This window comes from Rhinichthys klamathensis, unplaced genomic scaffold, assembly GCF_029890125.1.
Source record: "Rhinichthys klamathensis goyatoka isolate OS25496 unplaced genomic scaffold, OSU_Roscu_1.1 h1tg000599l_1, whole genome shotgun sequence".
In the NCBI taxonomy this organism is placed as follows: Eukaryota; Metazoa; Chordata; class Actinopteri; order Cypriniformes; family Leuciscidae; genus Rhinichthys; species Rhinichthys klamathensis.
Window position 1 is genome coordinate 790,331 of NW_026607054.1, and position 17,803 is coordinate 808,133.

At 41.4% G+C, this 17,803-nt stretch overlaps 1 protein-coding gene across 1 annotated transcript; it reads left to right on the forward strand.

Annotated features, from left to right (window-relative positions):
- The first annotated feature begins 7,119 nt into the window (after positions 1 to 7,119).
- wnt5a (wingless-type MMTV integration site family, member 5a) lies at positions 7,120 to 17,468 on the forward strand. The gene is made up of 4 exons (XM_056240471.1): positions 7,120 to 7,202; positions 11,291 to 11,538; positions 15,231 to 15,523; positions 16,861 to 17,468. Exons 1-4 carry the CDS (start codon positions 7,120 to 7,122, stop codon positions 17,317 to 17,319), a joined length of 1,083 nt encoding a protein of 360 aa, XP_056096446.1. The 3' UTR covers positions 17,320 to 17,468.
- Positions 17,469 to 17,803: the final 335 nt, after the last annotated feature.

Below are 17,803 nucleotides of genomic sequence, written 5' to 3' on the forward strand. Positions count from 1 at the left end.
ATTATATAACGCTGTACATCATTATGGGCCAAATCCCCCTGTTTTACCATTAATATTAAGTTCTTTATATAGTACACTGTTAACAATTTTCTTGTATTTTTACAGTACAGTACTGGCAGCAAGGTTGCCAGCAAGGTACTGTATTTCGATTTACAGTAACTGTACTGTAATTCAATTTACAGTACACACGAACAGTACTGTAAACTACAAAACAGTATTGTACTGTATTTTTACAGTATTTTTGTCATTTTTGTCTGCTTCTGTTGTAATTTATACGATATTGTACTGTAATATCTATATTGATGCATTATTGCAAAACATTGTAATTTTCAAATTACTAATGATATTATAACTATATAATATGTAGTTATTACAGTATATAAATCTATAGGTAATAATATTATAATGCAACTTCAGAATAACTGCAAATCAAAAGACAATCCAAACAATGTTCTTGTCAAAAAAAAAATTTATTGATCAATTACACTATTAAAACCATGTATGGTGAACGCATTTAAGAGAGAGGTTGAGAAACTGCATGACTTGCAGCTGTAGCTGGACATACTTAAAGAGATACTCTACTGGTTTTTCATATTAAACTATGTTATTCCCTTAACTAAGTCGAATTGATGCATACCTCTCTTGTCTCAGTGCGTGCACTAAATCGCTGTCTTGCGGCGAAACTTTGTTAGATCTTATCTCAGCCCTGTTCATTCAATACGTGCCAAGAAGAGAAGCGACCAAACACCTCCACGTTTTCCCTATTTAAATACAGTGACACGAGTAGTGTAACTCGACCTAGGACGGTGACACAAAATAAAACGTTGTGCTTTTCTAAGCGTGTAAAATGGATAACTATATTGTATGGCAGAATACCATAGCAAGTGCTTGGGAGCACTTTGACTCTGCGCAGTAATATCATCTCTCGTGAAAAGTCCGCTCCCCCCGCTGCCTCTCCTCCTCCCTCTCATTTCAACGGGAGCGGACTTTTCACGAGAGATGATATTACTGCGCCGAGTCGAAGTGCTCTCAAGCACTTGCTATGGTATTCTGCCATACAATATAGATATCCATTTTACACGCTTAGAAAATTTTGTGTCACCGTCCTAGGTCGAGTCACACTACTCGTGTAACTGTATTTAAATAGGGAAAACGTGGAGGTGTTTGGTCGCTTCTCTTCTTGGCACGTATTGAATGAACAGGGCTGAGATAAGATCTAACAAAGTTTCGCCGCAAGACAGCGATTTAGTGCACGCACTGAGACGAGAGAGATATGCATCAATTCGTCTTAGTTAAGGGAATAACATAGTTTAATATTAAAAACCAGTAGAGTATCCCTTTAAAAACTTGGCTGGGATTTTGAGGTGGTACTGGAACCTTGGACCGATGACCAAAACTGAAAAAGACATGACACACAAAAACACATGACAAAATCTGTTAGCCACAGCACCAAAGATGAGCAGACAGACAGTGGAAGAGAGAAAATTTTGTAGAAATAACAAAAACAGAAAAAAAAAAAAAAAAGTAATCTTTAGATTTTAAAACTTTAAGTTTAAAACATTGTATTAACATGGCTAATACTTACATAAAACTCCTTCCCAGGCTGCAAATTGTCCCACACTGTAGAGCTGTAAGAAATCAAAATAAATAGTATTCAGTTAACGGTTATGTGTTTCTTGTTAAGGAAATATCTCATAAATCTGCTTACAATACATCTAAGTTAGGTTAATAAAACATAAGCTTCACTTGACCTCTCTAAATATTCTAACTTGATTTTTTGGCATGCAGTTTACTTGTCTTTGTTGCCTAATAGATCATTAACTCTGATAGTCTGAAGTTTTTCAACAATTTACACCTTTATTTATATTTTTAATTATTATAATAATCAATATAACTGGGTCTCCTGCCTAAATAGAAATGAAGTAAAAGGCTAAACTGGTACCAATAGCCAATCTCTCTAAGCCCATCTCTCTAAGCCCAAATAAATCACCCATTTTGCGTTGCAAAGGAAAGTGCAGTGTTTTTAAGCCTTATTTTCACGCGTCTTATTTTGTGTCTAAACGACTTCAATTTGGTCCAGTATTGATCATAAAATCATTAAGTTCGTCATTCGGGAAACGGACTGCAAATAGGCCTATAGCAGTTTGATCAAAATAAAGATATGTCTATTATAAGTGCTTGTTTTTACCACTGACAGGCTCGGGTGTTCCCTACAGAGATAGGCCTAACAGTAAGACTAACATGTCAAATGCAGTATAATTTTATCTCGCAGACCATCGTAAAACACATTTAATTAAAACTCGACAGAAACAAAATAAAACTCACAAAAGACCATCTCGATTTGTCTTTCCACCGTTCCAACAATCACCAAATCTGTTTTGGACGAAATAAACCGTAAGGTAATGTTAATTCACGGAGTTATAACGTTAAATTTGAAAATGTCAGGACAAGCAGTGAAAGAGCAGATAACGTTAACAAACTTAACAGTGTTTTTGCAACCGTCGCTGGCTAAACTTCCACTGTCATTTCACATTAAAAGCTATGTAGGCTACACACTATAGCGTAAAATCCTTAAACCTTATTATAAAATTCAAAATTAACTTACCAAATTTGCAGATATCCGCAGAGTGAGATATCCGCGCTGAGTGAGTGAACTGCCGCAGTTGTGCTCTGACGTCAGTCAGGCGGCGCGCGCGCTCTCTGTTTACAGCAACCCTGTATATTTGCCTGGCATGTTACAGCCAGGTTACAGCTAGGTTACAGCAACACTAAAATGTACTGTAAAATGTTCCCGCTCAAACAAAATTACCCAGAATGCAATGCAAATTACGGTATTTTACTGTAATATAGAAATGCAGTATTGTACTGTAGGTTTTTACAGTACTGTGCTGCTAAATCTACAGCGAAAGTTAACAGTGTAGCTACCGTAAACATTTGCAGCTAAATATAACTATTAGAAGATTTACATTATTATAATGTATAATATTATGAACAACAGGGTCTCATTCATGAAACACGAGCAGAACGAATTTTTGTGTAAATCGTGTGTAAAGTGGTTCTGGCGTAAATTTTCGGATTCATTAAAATGTTCGTATTTTCCAAATGTTAGTTGGTACACAAGAAATCTACACCTGCTCCCAGCCACGCGTAAATAGTGCGCTTAACACCCGAACGTTTTGCTCATTAATAAGGCTGCATTTTAATTCACCATAATCGGGTACATATTTGCACAGCATTTTGAAAAAATATTATATATAGTAATTACATACGGTTTTTCTTATTATGAGAGCCAGTAATAGCATCTGCGATGGTGGTCCTTCTCCAGTTTGAATACTATTTTTCCGAAGTGAACTAATTCGTTTTTTGCTCTCAAGCTTAATGTCGAACCCTTTTCTTCTCACTTCTGGGAGTGTTCGATTAACAGATGAAACTCCAGTAACTGCATCTGTAATGCTGCCAAGCTTCCTTTTTTTAGGACCCGATACGCCACTATGTACACAAAAAATAAATGAATACATAAATAAATATACGGATAAATGTAAAAAAGCAAAAATACATAAATAAATACATAAATAAATATACAAAGAAATGTAAAAAAGTACAAATAAATGAGTATTTATACTTTTATTTCCTTATTTATGTATAATTGTATTTTTTCACACATTTATTTATTTTTTTATTTATACATTTATTCATTTATTTATTTCCACTTTTATTTATTAGACTCGCACACCAGCGCAGAACGCGGAGAGAAACCAGCGCACATTTCACTGACTCCTACGCAATATTGATCAATGAGTTTGAAACGCGACTCAATACACGGTTTACATTCGCGTTTCATAATTTCGTATGCATAACAGGTGACAATTCAAATGCTTAAAACACAACCCATATTTCATAGATGCTGCTCTTAGATACTGATTAATCACAAATCATCAATTTGGAATTATTCTTAAATCAAACAAATGGGGCTCATGTGAACGCAGCGAGTGAGCCACGCATCTCACGCCATGCAGTGGAGGACAGAAGCATCATCATGCCCATCAAACAGCACCTGTCGTGCCCATGGTCGTGCTGATATTTCCCCCCATTAAATTGATTTTATATCTACCCTAACCTTATTAAATAGGTAGGCTATACATCATCATATATGTCAAGTTCTTAATATTAATCGATAAACTACTCAGTTATAATTATAATAAGGCACTATGGCTGTTATCAGTAAAATAAAATGACCTATTAACCCTATATAGTCTACCCTACATACAGTTAGGGTGATATACATGACTTAAAATGTGCAATTGTCCGCACACCTCTTGCATTTCGTTTGGTCACACACCACAAGGTGTAACTGTGGCCTCAAAGCTTCAGCACTGCCACTCTGAGCTCGATTGCTGATGTCTGAGGTAAAACACGCCCCCCTCATTAGCATACGGACAAATAAATGTGGAAATAAATAAATTTGGAAATAAATAAATGTGGAAATAAATAAATGTGAAAATAAATGAATGTAGACATAAAAACATAATACATAAATGAATGTGGAAATAAATAAAAGTGGAAATAAATAAATGAATAAATGTATAAATAAAAAAATAAATAAATGTGTGAAAAAATACAATTATACATAAATAAGGAAATAAAAGTATAAATACTCATTTATTTGTACTTTTTTACATTTCTTTGTATATTTATTTATGTATTTATTTATTTTTAATTAAGTCAGCTTTGGCATTCCATACGCTTGAAAATAAAATGTGGCGTTTTGAATGAACTTCTGATAATAAAACTTCAATTTCTGCATCTGAGAATTTTTTTTTTCATTCGCATTCATGTCATAATTTGATGCCCATATATAGTTGTCAGTCGGATTTAATGGGCGGGATTTATGGTAATTGAGAATGAACGTGCACACGCATCCCATTTACGACTGATTGGAATTCATTAACACACACACACACACACATTTCACTATCACATCTGACGTTTACGAAGTATTTGTGAATCAGGAGAAGAGTTTTCGGGAAGGTCTCTTTACACGCAAATCACTCGCATATTTACTCGTATATTTACGAATGTTTCATGAATGAGACCCATTATGCGTATCTAAGTGGGCTTCATTCATTAAAATTGACCTAATATGTACATTCATACTCTGCATTTTAAATTGTGCATTTCATATATGAGAAGTAGTTCAGTTCATGTGCAGTTCAGATGTACGTGTGTGTGTGTGTGTGTTTCTCCAGGCTGCAGTGAGGTTAACACACACACACACACACACACACACACACACACACACACACACACACACACACACACACACACACACACACACACTTCAGTAAGATGTGACTCTCTTGTTTCTCCAGGCTGCAGTGATGTTGAAGACACACACACACACACACACACACACACACACACACTCTTCAGTAAGATGTGACTCTCTTGTTTCTCCAGGCTGCAGTGATGTTGAAGACACACACACACACACACACACACACACACACACACACACACACTCTTCAGCAAGATGTGACTCTTGTTTCTCCAGGCTGCAGTGATGTTGAAGACACACACACACACACACACACACACACACACACACACACACACACACACTCTTCAGTAAGATGTGACTCTTGTTTCTCCAGGCTGCAGTGATGTTGAAGACACACACACACACACACTCTTCAGTAAGATGTGACTCTCTTGTTTCTCCAGGCTGCAGTGAGGTTAAACACACACACACACACACACACAGCTGTGTTTTTGTGATATATGAGGACATTCCATAGGCGTAATGATTTTTATACTGGACAAACTGTATATTCTATCCCCCTACACTGCCCCTATCCCTAAACCTGCCCATCACACACACACACACACACACACACACACACACACACACACACACACACACACACACACACACACACACACACACACACACACACACACACTGCCCCTATCCCTAAACCTGCCCATCACACACACACACACACTGCCCCTATCCCTAAACCTGCCCATCACACACACACACACACACACACACACACTGCCCCTATCCCTAAACCTGCCCATCACACACACACACACACACACACACACACACACTGCCCCATCCCTAAACCTGCCCATCACACACACACACTGCCCCTATCCCTAAACCTGCCCATCTCACACACACACACACACACACACACACTGCCCCTATCCCTAAACCTACCCATCACAGGAGACATGCTGCATTTTTACATAAAAAAAAAAACATTGTTTTTTATGTTTTTTAAGCTATTTGAAATATGAGGACTCATGCAATGTCCTCATATATCACGTGTAAGTTGTAATACCAGTGTAATATGCATGTCATTATACACATTTGTGTCCTCATATATCACAAAAACAAAAGCACACACACACACACACACTCTTCAGTAAGATGTGACTCTTGTTTCTCCAGGCCGCAGTGATGTTGAAGACACACACACACACACACACACACACACACTCTTCAGTAAGATGTGACTCTTGTTTCTCCAGGCTGCAGTGATGTTGAAGACACACACACACACACACACACACACACACACTCTTCAGTAAGATGTGACTCTTGTTTCTCCAGGCTGCAGTGATGTTGAAGACACACACACACACACACACACACTTCAGTAAGATGTGACTCTCTTGTTTCTCCAGGCTGCAGTGATGTTGAAGACACACACACACACACACACACACACACACACTTCAGTAAGATGTGACTCTCTTGTTTCTCCAGGCTGCAGTGATGTTGAAGACACACACACACACACACACACACACACACACTTCAGTAAGATGTGACTCTCTTGTTTCTCCAGGCTGCAGTGATGTTGAAGACACACACACACACACACACACACACACACACTTCAGTAAGATGTGACTCTCTTGTTTCTCCAGGCTGCAGTGATGTTGAAGACACACACACACACACACACACACACACACACTTCAGTAAGATGTGACTCTCTTGTTTCTCCAGGCTGCAGTGATGTTGAAGACACACACACACACACACACACACACACACACACACTTCAGTAAGATGTGACTCTCTTGTTTCTCCAGGCCGCAGTGATGTTGAAGCTGAAGCTGATGAGCTCCGTCTCGGTGGCCGTGGCCTTCTGCTTTATTGTGCTTGTGGACGCCAGCTCCTGGTGGTGCGTGACAGAACACAGGTCACTGTACAGTCGTCAACACTTGAAGTGGATCAAAACCTTTCATCAAAGATATACATGAATTTTTTGTACAAAACCCGATCTTGTCTTAGGACAACTTTGATGAACTTTTCTGATCCACTTCAAAGACTGACGACTGTAATTAACAAACACTGATGGAATTCTCTAGAACACATCCTCCAGTGGGCAAGAGACTAAACATCATGATACTATCATCTCAAAAATACTGCAAGAATTAGATGGTTCATACTTTATTGTTAATGTTTTATTTGCTTTGTCTCTTTCTTGTTCAAATTTGAATTTCCAGTGTAAGAAATGCTCTAAATAAACTTCCTTTTTTATCACTATTCTGGGAATGAGTGAAGCATCATATCATGTATCTCTCTTAGAAGAATTCAAACATTTCAAATAATCGTATCAAATAGAAAATGTGTATGATGCAGTATTTTACCCGTGTTAAACTCCGATTCTGAGAGACGCACAAACTGCACTGCACTTACAGTAATCACTCGGAGCTAATTTACATTCTTAGATGTTTAAGTCCCCCTGTGGTGTAAATCCAGTGTTTAATGTTGTTTATGTGTCTATGTGGTGTTTTTAATATGCTTTAAGACACACCATGTGTAAGTTCATAAGTCGACAGCATTGCTGAGTATTTCCTCCTTAAAACTGCAGTGAACCAAAGACAGTCTCAAAAACACGGTTTGAAATCGCTGGTGTTTCTGACATCACAAACGACCTTGTAACCAATCAGATCAACGTGTGATCGTCAACCAGTGGATCTCTGAGCTGAGGGAGTGAGTGGAGGCGGGGCTCATCTGCATATTCATAGAACCGCGCATACTAAATGAGGCAAGGGTGTCGAGTTACATTCGAGATATTTTAAGGCATGACGCATATTTTTTTGTAAATGTAATTTTGGTGATCAAAGATGAGTTTTAAGGGATAAAGTTATTGACTACAGAGGGACTTTAATCAATAATGGCTCGCGTTATCCATCTGCATCTAACGTCTGAACGACTGATGAATGGGGTCACCTTCGAGTGGTACAAAACGAGCCAATGATATGCAAAGTACCTTGGTCTGCGGAATTTGCATCGCGAGCTCCGCCCCTCTGTGTGTGTGTATGAGGCATACTCGCATTCAAGTTCTTCGCTGAGGAGCCGAGAGGTGTGTCCCGGCCGTTCAGCGGCACAGCGATTGTGGCAAGGGGACATAACGTCTCCGTTCCCTCTTTCAAGGAACAATGGTTACATACGTAACCGAGACGTTCCCTTTCAGTCAGTCACGTTCTGCGTAATGTCAGAACGACTGATGAATGGGGTCCTATCCAAAACGCCACAATGGCTGTGTGCAAGCCACAGCTCCCTGTCGTGAGGCCAGCACGAGCGAAGGGCTAGGCTAACGCAAGAGTTACCAAGGTACACTGGGTAGCTTAATCCCGTCTGGAAAAATGTAAGTAGGGAGGTCTTATAATACACATATGAACCGCCTAGGCCATGGGAGGATGCGGTAGATGAGGCATATGAGAGGAAGAAACTGCGGTATGCTCATCTGGCCACTGAAGCAGAACAGCGAGGATGGAGAGTCCAGGTTTATCCAGTGGAAGTGGGTTGTCGAGGTTTTGTGGCACACTCTACAACCCGGTTCCTCAGAGACGTCGGATTCAGTGGCCAAGAGTTGCGTCGCACAGTAAAAAACTTATCTGAAGCAGCAGAAAGGAGCAGCAACTGGCTGTGGTTGAGACGGAAAGATTCTAGCTGGCTGTGTACAGGCCGCTACGCTACGGCTTCGTAGAATTCTTGAAAAACTTGAAGAGTCTGTTGGTTTATTTGTATAGGATGTATAGTATTTACAGTCATTACGTTCCTGTGTATATTGCGTGAATGAGGGTTCGTGTTTGGGCAGATATTGTGTTTTGCGGTAGGTGGTATGCCATACGGAACCGTTGCCACTGAAACTGCATTAACGCACCAGTGGGGTTCGACAGCCTTAGTCAAACGGGTTGGCGCATATGGTTGGGCTGCGGAGAGATTGTGAGATTGTGGTTAGGTCTCAGCAGCAGGAGGGATGTAGAGGTCAGTAAGCTGGGCTGAGTTGAGTGAGGGACGGAGGGGGGTGACTCTGGGACGCCAGAGTCACTGTCGAGCCCTCTTGAGGTGTCGTGGCCTAGTCGACGAAACACTGAGGACGGAAGGTGCCCACTTAAAGACCCTAGAGATGTCCCCTACTCAGCTCAATCCAGACGGTTGTCGTGCTGGTCCACTAGGGAGACCACACTGTAGTTGCAGCCGTCGCGTGTGCTGACGCGCCAAGTACACTGCAGCCGTTAACGCCGGACAGAAGGAGAGTCACACCACCTTATGGAAAGAAGCGTAAATGGATGGAGAAGCATAGTTTACTGTAAAGCTACGTCTTAGTGTTGCTTATCTTGGCGAAAGCCGAGTACAAATCAGCATGAAGTTTTAACATCTACTCTCGTGTAATGGAAATCATGTGAGGTAACCCAACCACAGAGTGGAATATATTTCAACTTCGGAGATGGCAAGAGTGGAACAGATCTCCTGTGCATCTCCGAAGCGTTCCCAAATCAGCTGAACCATCTGGGGATGGAGTCTCCATTCCCTGGGCAAGAGAGCTGTCGTGAGTTCGTCGGCTGCACGATTTAGCTTGCCCAGGATGTGAATGGCACAAAGCGATCTCAAATGCTTCTGACTCCGTAAGAGGAGATGGCGAGCGGGTTGCGACCACCCTGGCGGTTGATGTACGCTCCTGTCGCAGTGTTGTCCGTCTGGACCAGTACGTGCTTGCCCCTTAGCAGCGTCCTGAAGCGGTGCAGAGCAAGACGTACTGCGAGGAACTCCAGGCAATTGATATGCCACTGAAGTTGGGGTCCTGTCCATGAGAAATTCAGCAGTGACTGAGTGCACTTGCTCGTAATCTGCGTGAACATGACAACCGAGTCTATCTCCATACCGAGAAAAGAGATCCTCTGCACAGGGGACAGTTTGCTCTTTTCCCAGTTGACCAGGCCCAGTTGGGCACCAGATCCCTGTGTTCACACAACTGTTCCCGAGAGTGAGTTAGAATCAGCCAGTCGTCGAGGTAGTTGAGAATACGAACACCCTGCTCCCTGAGTGGAGTAAGAGCCGCCTCCGCGACCTTCGTGGTGCCGGGTGAATTGAATCGCATAGCTGAGCCTGATCGTTCGGATGAGCCAGCGGGACGGGCTGGGAGCTCTAGCCAGGCTCCCAGGAACCGAACCAGCGGGGTGCATCCCACAAGCGTACCCGCCGTGGGGCAGCGAGGTGGAACAGACGCCCTGGCATGGCGGCGCAGCGACCCGTGGTGAGGGCGGGGTCCGGTTCCTCAGATTGGCAGAGTGAGAAGGCAGCGAGTTCTCCTAACGCCCTGTTGAGGAACTGGGTTCGCTCAGACCCCCTCACATCCGCCAAGTTGAGCCATAGGTGGTGTTCCTAACCCACTAGAGTGGACCTCCCCTGGCCCAGCCCTTCATCAGCCCTGGGTCAGCTCTGCCCTCGTGCAGCTGTTTAAGCCATGTCATGCAAAGCGCTCTGGCCCACAGCTCTGTAAGACTTGGCCATTTTACTCCTAAAAAAATTGTGAATACATTTTTTTTGGCTGTTGACAGTATTTTCTGATTCATGCAAGAGTGATAAAAAGAGAAATCCAAAATCCTCTCTGTAAAACCCTTTGACTCTAATGTTCATGTTTTTGTTCTAGGAATTTATGCAAATTAGTGCATATTTAATTAGGTAGTGCCTTATTTGCATATTCAAACATAACATTTAAAAAAAAACTTGCAATACAAAATTATTTGCAATTCTTTATGTAATCAATCAACTGGGGAAGTATGGTTATACCCAGACAGTGACATAGTGTCGGCCCAGATCCGGTACATGTGGATTCAACACTTACCAGATGTGGGCCGACACTATGTTGAAGTCTGGTTGTATATTAGTTATTTTGTTTACCCTATTCACCTGGGGTGTCTTGCCTTAATGCAATAATCAAATACATCATGTCTGAATGCGTGTGTATATCTCCAGGTCTCTGGCGATGAACCCCCTCCTGATCCCAGAGGCGTATATCATCGGGGGTCAGCCGCTGTGCAGTCAGCTCACAGGACTGTCCCCGGGTCAGAGGAAGCTCTGCCAGCTGTACCAGGACCACATGCAGTTCATCGGAGCGGGCGCTCAGACGGGCATCAGCGAGTGCCAACGCCAGTTCAGCCAGCGCCGCTGGAACTGCAGTACGGTGGACAACTCCTCAGTGTTCGGCAGAGTCCTGCACACAGGTACTCACATCCAGGGCCGGACCACCACTTTCTCAAGTGTGTATAATGAAGGTTTTAGGAGATGAGAGAGGAAGAGCAGGTATTGCATACTGTGCCCAGAATGAGATTTACATTATTATCTATTTATCACAGATATACTGTACATATGTTCTTTGCTAATGACAGTGCAAACTATCAGCTCAATTTAACAACACAAGCACCAATATATTGGCATTGTTATTGTATAAATATATATATATTTGTATTCCTCGAATGTGTTTGAATATTTCCCCAGTATCAGCACTGGGAGATTTCACTGTTTGTATCACTCCACTTGTCTGTGTTTGCGTAACTTGCATCATTAAGCCAGTAGTTGGTCTTTATGAGTGAGCAGTTGAACCATTAAATGAACAGATTAGTCCAAAAACATTGATTAATTTAGCAAAAGAAAAAGTCGCTGAAACCTTTGATGCTCATACTAATTGCTCATATGCCTCTGGACACAGAAGGATTGCACTGGCGTTTGATTGAAATGTAACATCTATGCAAAATAATCCTTGAAACTTATCCCATTTAAGGCCATTCCAGTTTGGGATATGTGATTGTGTATTGTCAACAATAAGCAGAAACATGCCCCCCAACCTCCTAAAACCCTTTTTGGGACCTCGGTATAACACCCTCCGTACGGGCTTGGTCACACTGGTCAGCTCAGCTCAGCTCCGAGGAGGACGCCACAGAAGACGCCACATTTTTAGTTCACCCAAAAATGAACATTAGCCCATGATTTACTCACCATCAAGGCATCCTAGGTGTATATGACTTTCTTCTTTCAGACGAACACAATCAGAGTTATATTAAAAAATGTCCTGGCTCTTCCAAGTTTTATATCGGGAGTGAATGGAGGACAAGATTTTGAAGCACAAAAAGTGCATCTATCCATCATAAAAGTGCTCCACACGGCTCTAGGTGGTTAATAACGGCCTTCTGAAGCAGAAAAATAGCCATATTTAAAACTAAAATAACCAGCTTCCGACAGACGGCCGCACGTATCGATTTTTGGCAAAAGAGTGACCTCTGACCCGACACATTACCTTTGACCCGAAGCATTACGCATTGCTGCCGGAAGCTAGTTAGTCCATAAAGTTTTAAATATGGATATTTTTCTTACACAAACACATGGCTTCGCTTCAGAAGGCCTTCATTAACCCTCTGGAGCACTTTTATGATGGACAGATGCACTTTTATGATGGACAGATGCACTTTTATCATGGACAGATGCACTTTTATGATGGATAGATGCACTTTAATGATGGATAGATGCACTTTTATGATGGACAGATGCACTTTTATGATGGACAGATGCACTTTTATGATGGACAGATGCACTTTTATGATGGATAGATGCACTTTTATGATGGATAGATGCACTATTATGATGGACAGATGCACTTTAATGATGGATAGATGCACTTTTATGGTGGATAGATGCACTTTTATGATGGACAGATGCACTTTTATGATGGACAGATGCACTTTTATGATGGATAGATGCACTTTTATCATGGATAGATGCACTTTTATGATGGACAGATGCACTTTAATGATGGACAGATGCACTTTTATGGTGGATAGATGCACTTTTATCATGGATAGATGCACTTTTATGATGGATAGATGCACTTTTATGGTGGATAGATGCACTTTTATCATGGATAGATGCACTTTTATGATGGATAGATGCACTTTTATCATGGATAGATGCACTTTTATGGTGGATAGATGCACTTTTATGATGGACAGATGCACTTTTATGGTGGATAGATGCACTTTTATCATGGATAGATGCACTTTTATGATGGATAGATGCACTTTTATGATGGATAGATGCACTTTTATCATGGATAGATGCACTTTTATGATGGACAGATGCACTTTTTATCATGGATAGATGCACTTTTATCATGGATAGATGCACTTTTATGATGGACAGATGCACTTTTATGATGGATAGATGCACTTTTATGATGGACAGATGCACTTTTATGATGGACAGATGCACTTTTATCATGGATAGATGCACTTTAATGATGGATAGATGTACTTTTATGGTGGATAGATGCACTTTTATCATGGATAGATGCACTTTTATGATGGACAGATGCACTTTTATGATGGATAGATGCACTTTTATGATGGACAGATGCACTTTAATGATGGATAGATGCACTTTTATGGTGGATAGATGCACTTTTATGATGGACAGATGCACTTTTATGATGGATAGATGCACTTTTATGATGGACAGATGCACTTTTATGATGGACAGATGCACTTTTATCATGGATAGATGCACTTTTATGATGGACAGATGCACTTTAATGATGGATAGATGCACTTTTATGGTGGATAGATGCACTTTTATCATGGATAGATGCACTTTTATGATGGACAGATGCACTTTTATGATGGATAGATGCACTTTTATCATGGATAGATGCACTTTTATCATGGATAGATGCACTTTTATGATGGACAGATGCACTTTTATCATGGATAGATGCACTTTTATCATGGATAGATGCACTTTTATGATGGACAGATGCACTTTTTATGATGGATAGATGCACTTTTATCATGGATAGATGCACTTTTATGATGGATAGATGCACTTTTATGATGGATAGATGCACTTTTATGATGGATAGATGAACTTTTATGATGGACAGATGCACTTTTATGATGGACAGATGCACTTTTATGATGGATAGATGCACTTTTATGAAGGACAGATGCACTTTTATGATGGACAGATGCACTTTTATGAAGGACAGATGCACTTTTATGATGGACAGATGCACTTTTATGATGGACATATGCACTTTTATCATGGACAGATGCACTTTTATCATGGATAGATGCACTTTTATGATGGATAGATGCACTTTTATGATGGACAGATGCACTTTTATCATAGATAGATGCACTTTTATGATGGATAGATGCACTTTTATGATGGATAGGTACACTTTTATGATGGATAGATGCACTTTTATCATGGATAGATGCACTTTTATCATGGATAGATGCACTTTTATGATGGATAGATGCACTTTTATGATGGACAGATGCACTTTTTTGATGGATAGATGCACTTTTATGATGGATAGATGCACTTTTATGATGGACAGATGCACTTTTATGATGGACAGATGCACTTTTATGATGGACAGATGCACTTTTATCATGGATAGATGCACTTTGATGGACTTCAAAAAAAATCCTTCCATTCACTGCCATTATAAAGGAAGAGCCAGGAAATGTTTAATATAACTCTGATTGTATTTGTCTGAATGAAGAATGTCATATACACCTAGGATGACTTGAGGGTGAGTAAATCATGGGCTAATTTAGATTTTTGGGTAAACTATCGCTTTAAGTCATTTTGCCTCTTGATATCTGGATTTAAGTTAGATTTAAGATTTAAGGTTAAGTTTTAGATAAACTTTTTTTTAGCAGTATGTCATGCATCCAAACATGCCTTTATAGTTTAGGCTGTTTAGTTTGAAGTTGAATGTTTTTAAACTCTGACATCTCAAGAAAATGATAAATGGAATGGAAATCGGTCAGTGTTCATAAGATAAATGAAGAAGGTTTAGTTGTTACACTGTTGCTCATAATAAAAGCAAATAAACAAAGCTAACTGAATTCCCCAGGGAGCCGAGAGACGGCGTTCACGTTCGCAATCAGCGCGGCCGGTGTGGTGAATGCAGTGAGTCGAGCCTGCAGAGAGGGGGAGCTGTCGAGCTGCGGATGCAGTCGAGCCGCGAGACCGAAGGATCTGCCGAGGGACTGGCTGTGGGGCGGATGCGGAGACAACCTCAACTATGGATACCGCTTCAGCAAGGAGTTTGTGGATGCCCGCGAACGGGAAAAAAACTTCGCTAAAGGCTCTGTGGAAAGTGCCAGACTGCTGATGAACCTTCATAACAACGAGGCGGGACGGAGGGTAAGACAGCAAATCTCCATCCTTTAGTAAGTGTCTTACCAAGTGAAAATAAACCCTGCGTGTGACTAGATACTGTATAGATACAAGCAGACTGAAAACTCCCAAGCGGCAACCTTCCTGTCTCTCCAACACGGAAGTGACTAAAACTGCAGTTCATCCACTGGCCACTAGAGACCGGCTGCAAAAGAGAGTCAATCCCATAGACCACCATGTTAAAATGCCCAACTTAACAGCAGAATAAAACATGTTTACAGCCTGGTACTAAAATGGTTTTGGTCTATAAAGCTAATCTTGCCCTTCATGACAACTGTGAGGGGGGTGAATATTTTCATAACTCATCTGTTTAAATTATATTAAGCCTCAAGGTTCTGCATAATTAAGGGCGTGTCCACTTGAGTGACAGGTGGATTGCCACTGATGTCACTGCTAGCCGTTTGTCTGTTAGCGTCACGTCACCTCAGCTAATCTGTCTCGCTGCACATTTTCGTTTATCCAGGAGTGATGCTGCCAAGATGGCGACGGCCGGCTCCGCCCACTTTGAGCTTCAATAATGGTCTTCAGAAACACTACGGGTGACTCACGGACAATATGCCCATATTTTTTTACAGTCTACGGTTGCAACCTTTGGATTCCGCATGTACCAGGTGTGGGCCGGATCTGGGCCGGCACTATGTTGCTGTCTGGGGAGTTTTCCTAAGGCTTGTTCGACTTGAACCGGCGCTCCACAGACCGATCAGTGAATTACATCAAAATACCGCAAGAGCGATTAGAGAGCAGACGGCTCCATATGCTCTTCAATAACTCTCACGGTATTTTGATGTCATATACCGATCGGTCTGTGCAGCGCCGGTTCAAGTCGGACAAGCCTATAGACTGTCGGACACTACATCCATATTTTTATACAGTCTATACAGTGGCAATCCACCTGCCACTCAAGTGGCCACGCCCTTAATTATGAAGAACTTTAAGGCTTTATATAATTTAAACGGATGAGTTGTGAAAATATTCCCCCCCCCCTCACAGTCGTCATGAAGGGCAAAATTAGCTTTATAGACCAAAACCACTTTTAGTACCAGGCTGTAAACATGTTTTTTTCTGCTGTAAAGTTGGGCATTTTAACATGCGGGTCTATAGGATTGAGTCTCTTCTGCAGCCGGCCTCTAGTGGCCAGTGGATGAACTGCAGGTTAAGTCACTTCCGTGTTGGTTTCAAGAGAGAGACCGGAAGGTTCCCGCTTGGTTGCAACACTATCTGGGTCTTGATTCAAACTCTCAGCATTCTTAGCATCTCACTTTATCATGATTCTTTCTAGCTAATAAACTGTTTCTCTGTCACAGATAGCGTCTGATCTCGCTCACGTCTCCTGTAAGTGTCACGGCGTGTCCGGCTCCTGCAGCCTTAAAACATGCTGGTTGCAACTCGCAGATTTCCGCAGGGTTGGCGACGCTCTGAAGGAGAAATACGACAGCGCCGCTGCCATGAAGCTGAACAGCCGGGGGAAACTCGTTCAAGTTCACTCCAAATTTAACTCTCCTACCAGCAACGACCTGGTGTACATAGAGCCCAGTCCGGATTACTGCGTAGGGAACAAGACCACCGGCTCTTTGGGAACTCAGGGTCGGCTCTGTAACAAGACGTCTGAAGGCATGGACGGCTGCGCGCTCATGTGCTGCGGTCGAGGATACGACCAGTATAAGGTGCAACTGGTCGAGCGCTGCCACTGCAAGTTCCACTGGTGCTGCTACGTCAGGTGCAAGCGCTGTTCGCGCACCGTCGACCAGTTCGTGTGCAAGTAACGAGAGCCTGCCAGGAGGGAAAACTAAACACATGATATTTATAGAGCTGAAACCATTATGACAAAGACTGATTGTTTTCTTGCTATAAGTACTATGTACAGGACATCTAAAAAAAACTGCAGATATTATTATATATTTATTTTCTCAGATGTTTCTTTTCTCATTTTTTTCTTATCAGAGGATTTTAACTGAAAATAGTCGTTAAAGGGATAGTTCACACAAAAATTTTAATTAGCCCATGATTTACTCACCCTCAAGTCATCCTAGGTGTATATGACATTCTTCTTTCAGACGAATACAATCAGTTATATAAAAAAATGTCCTGGCTCTCCCAAGCTTTATAATGGGAGTGAATGGGCACAGTCCATACAAGTGCATCTATCCATCATAAAAGTGCATCCATCCATCATAAAAGTGCATCCATCTATCAAAAAAGTGCATCCATCCATCATAAAAGTGCATCTATCCATCATAAAAGTGCATC